Genomic DNA, 4,043 nt, shown 5'->3' with positions numbered 1-4,043 from the left:
TCACAGTCCCTTTGTGACATACGTCTTATCAAAACGATCGACATGGACTAAGTAATGGAGAAACCATGACACCAAAGTGCCTACCCGGTTATACAATCATACCATTTCTGAGGTGGAAAGGTTTGTCCAACTTATAAACCGCCATCCATTAATCTATGTCATTTTTGGAGCTTATATTTACGCGGTATACGGGTCGCAAATAAGCGCTGTATAACGAGACACGGACTGCACGTGCAGAAGAGGGCTGTACGTGCAGAAAGAGCCGCGTGCGTCGTACCACATGGCATTGTGTCGTTGACTGTTCACAAGAGAGGATGTCTGACGATGACGATATTTTCCTTTACCCACAGATCCCGTTAACGTAGTCCAGTCAGTTTCTAGCGCTGCTGGGAAATCAATTTCCCTCACATTCAACTTCAATTAAATGTAAACATGCCAAAATAAAGTTTTCGTTGTTCTTGACATTTTTATTTGAAAGGTTTATCAAGTGCATTTTAGAGAAACTACAAATGCCATCCAGCAATCGGGATTTCACGACAGGTTTTACAATTGCTCCCCAGGTTTTACAATTGCAATTGTAAAACCTGAGGAGCAATTGTAAAACCTGCTGAGTGGTCTAACTACAAAACAAAGGTCGTCTGGGAGATGGTTTGATAGGTTTATAAGGCATTTTAGTCGTTAAGTGTTTGGTATTCATCATCCAGGCCAATGGCATTTCTGAAATTTTTAAGGAGGAACGTTGTAAGCCAGACGGGGTTGGGAAAGGTTTGGGACGTGACTGTGCATCCTATTTCATGATCACCCATACGTCCGTGACACCTGCGTGATAAAATTGCTACGATATCATATCTGCGTGTACCTGGAAAGGCAAAAGGTCAGTTTTTTTCTGGTGTGAATGCTTGTCTGAATCTTAACTGTACGGAAAGCGGTCAAATAACAAACAGTAGACAATCATCTGTATAATGAGTTTTATTTTAAAATTACCATCACGCTCAAATCGTGTCACAGCGATTGACAAGTTGTTAGGACATATTGTACCCATGTAGGGATTGCACCATCGACTCATTAGGTTACCATACCTTCCCTTTCTGATTGTGACAAGTTTGCAATCTAATAGATATTGTACTACCTGAGATTCTTCTACGATTCTAGATATGTTTCTCTGGAAGACATGTTTATTCACAAAAGCAGGGGGCACGGGTGGCTAGACGTCTAAGGCGCCGCGATTCGCTGTGCAGAATTGCGTCCCTTGAGCATGAAATCTATGATTGTGGGATCAAATCCCGGTTCGCCCCGATTATGTTTCTAGGTTTGTCAGCACCATACCCGTGCATTGTACTACCTGAGATTCTTCTACGATTCCTGATATGTTTCTCTTGAAGAGATGTTTATTACAAAAAGCAGGGGACACGGGAGGCTAGTCAATTAGCATGCATTTTGCACATATCAGACGGAAACTATTGAGTTGACAAATTATAATATAAAGTCTTCTGCTACCACTATTGCTTCTACTACTACTACTGCTGCTTCTACAACTACTATTACTACTACTACTGGGGGCACGGGTGGCCCAGTCATCTAAGGCGCCGCGATTCGCTGTGCAGAGTTGCGTCCCTTGGGCACGCCAAAAACCTATGATTGTGGGTTCGAATCCCGGTTCGCCCCAATTATGTTTCTAGGTATGTCAGCACCATACCCGTGCTCGTGGGTTTCACCGAAGTGGTAAACGTCTGAGACCTGCATCACTTCGGTCTTTCCTCCCACATTAAGCTAACATGCCGCGATATAACTGGAATACTGTTAAAAGCGGCGTGAAACCCAAATCACTCACAATATGATATAACCATTGACTACTATTGGCTATAAGAGATGGTGATCACCTCCCTGCAAAACATGTCTTTACTTTCAGCTAACGCAAAATTAACAAAGGTGAAGCAAACATCAAGAGTGTGCGACGTTCAGATCATTTATCTATCATGTCTTCAAAGTTACTCACTTCAACGGCGAATGCATCAACATCTGCAAGATATACTCCAACTAACCTCAAAGTGTCCATGTATATTCCTTTTGGACAAAGTGGATCTGGATGCTATGGATCAACTCTTGGAAAAGTGCATGCTGGATATACAGAGCCAATACAATCCAAAGTCTTCAAATTAGCGGTGTCCATTCCTTGTCAAAGTGGTTCAGTGTTCAACATAGGAGATTATGGCACAGCAGATGGTGGCACTTCTATGGTCTTTCTGGGGCAACTGATAACACTTCTGAAACAACAACATGGCCCTAACGCCCAATTCCAGATCATTTATGAAGATCAGGGCGAAAATGACTTCAACTCGCTGTTCAGGCGATTGTCTGGAATTATCCCCGATCCGCCTTCCTACCTTATTGAAATTGATAACGTTTATGCTCTTGCTTGCGGGATAGACTTCTACAAACAATGTGTACCTTCACATTCCATGCATTTCATCATGTGCATGATGTCTGTACACTGGCTATCCAAACTGCCAACAGTTTATAGGGATTCTGTCTACATATCTCACGAAAGCCTTGAGAAAGAAAAGGAAGCTTTGAGGAAACAGGCCCAGTTGGATTGGGAGAGATTCTTGCTGATGAGGAGTATGGAAATGAAAGAAGGGGGTCTACTTTTTGTTTGTGCTCCTGCGGAATATGTGCATCAAAAGACTGGTCGTATAAGATTCTCTGGAGAAACTTTAGTGACTCTTATGACGAACATATGGAAATCTTTCACACTCTCTGGCAAAATCACAAGACAGGAGTTCATTAATACAAATATCTCATTTTGTTTGAGAAACATGGACCAGATAAGAGAACCATTTGAAAAAGAGAAGTCCCAAGTCGTTGAATCAGGACTGCGTCTCTTGTCATCGGAATTGATTTTCAACAAAAACATCTTCTACTATTCCTGGAAGCAGAAAAAAGACGAGGAGGGGATTGATGACAGGGAGGGATTTGCCAGGATGGTTGTATCAGCCCCCAGGAACTGGAGCAACAACAGCTTCATTGCAGGTCTCTCAGAGTCCCGCTCACTGGAAGACAAGGAGAAGATTGTTGATGACTTGTACGCTAATGTCACCACAGAAATTGCAAAAATGGATCCTGAAATGTTTAAGGATGATCTTTGTACCATATATGTTTTGATCAAAAAGGTATAAGAAAATGCTCATGAATATGTTTCTATTTGTCTATCAGTAAATATAATACTGTCGTAAATTGTGGAAGGAGTTTTAGCTCCAGAGATTTTGAAAGAATCCCCAATTTTGTCCGTGGAAGAACCAAAAATTAATTGAATCATGTATTAGGAACAATTGATGCACGCAAAGATGGGCGAAATAACATTCGAAGTACTCACTTAATGTGTGTTACATATTAATATTGACTGAAATGTGCCATGCCATGTTAGAATAAATAAAGAATATAAAAAAAACTGTATATGTGAAAGACTCATTATAAGGGGGGCACGGGTAGCTCAGTCGTCTAAGCCGCTGCAATTCACTCTGCAGACGTGCGTCCCTTGGGCTCGCGAGACAAATTTAAACGTGTTCGAATCCTGATTCGCGCCGATTATGTGTCTAGGTTTGTCAACACCATACCCGTGACCGTGGGCATCACTAAAGCGATAAAAATCTGAGACCTGCATCAATTCAGGCTTCCTTATTTAATAGATTGACTAAAAATGATTAAGACGTTCAAAAGGGCTTCAAACATCTCAATAGATTAATTATGCTAGGATTAGAAGCCAAACAATATAGAAATGTGCTATTAATTATAACATTTTCGGTCACTTGGTGATGATATTAAGTATAAAAATGTTAGGAATTCGTTGTCATATTAATACAGATGGACATATTTTTCAGTCAATTTGTAAAATAACTGAATATTTTAGGCGTTTAATAAATTTAGTTAATTCTGTTACGTAGATGTTGTATGTTAAGTTAAATAACATGCGCCTAAGTAAACATTTGCTAAGTCAAATACAAAAGAAATGTTTGGACAGAGAACATATTTGAAATAACGAGAAA

The 4,043-nt window shown here is 40.4% G+C and overlaps 1 protein-coding gene across 1 annotated transcript; it reads left to right on the top strand.

The window, feature by feature from the left end:
* The first annotated feature begins 1,976 nt into the window (after nucleotides 1–1,976).
* Nucleotides 1,977–3,176, top strand: LOC139464405 (uncharacterized). Its single transcript, XM_071245935.1, has one exon. The coding sequence runs from the start codon at nucleotides 1,977–1,979 to the stop codon at nucleotides 3,174–3,176; it is 1,200 nt and encodes a 399-aa protein (XP_071102036.1).
* Nucleotides 3,177–4,043: the final 867 nt, after the last annotated feature.

This window comes from Haliotis cracherodii, unplaced genomic scaffold (genome assembly GCF_022045235.1).
Source record: "Haliotis cracherodii isolate W230 unplaced genomic scaffold, xgHalCrac1.p SCAF_17, whole genome shotgun sequence".
Taxonomy (NCBI): Eukaryota; Metazoa; Mollusca; class Gastropoda; order Lepetellida; family Haliotidae; genus Haliotis; species Haliotis cracherodii.
Note: the sequence above shows the minus strand (reverse complement) of the source record. Positions and strands in the feature narration are given on the sequence as shown.

Bases quoted from the DNA above. Each gene is read 5' to 3' on its own strand.
- LOC139464405 (XM_071245935.1), top strand. From the start codon at position 1,977: ATGTCTTCAAAGTTACTCACTTCAACGGCGAATGCATCAACATCTGCA.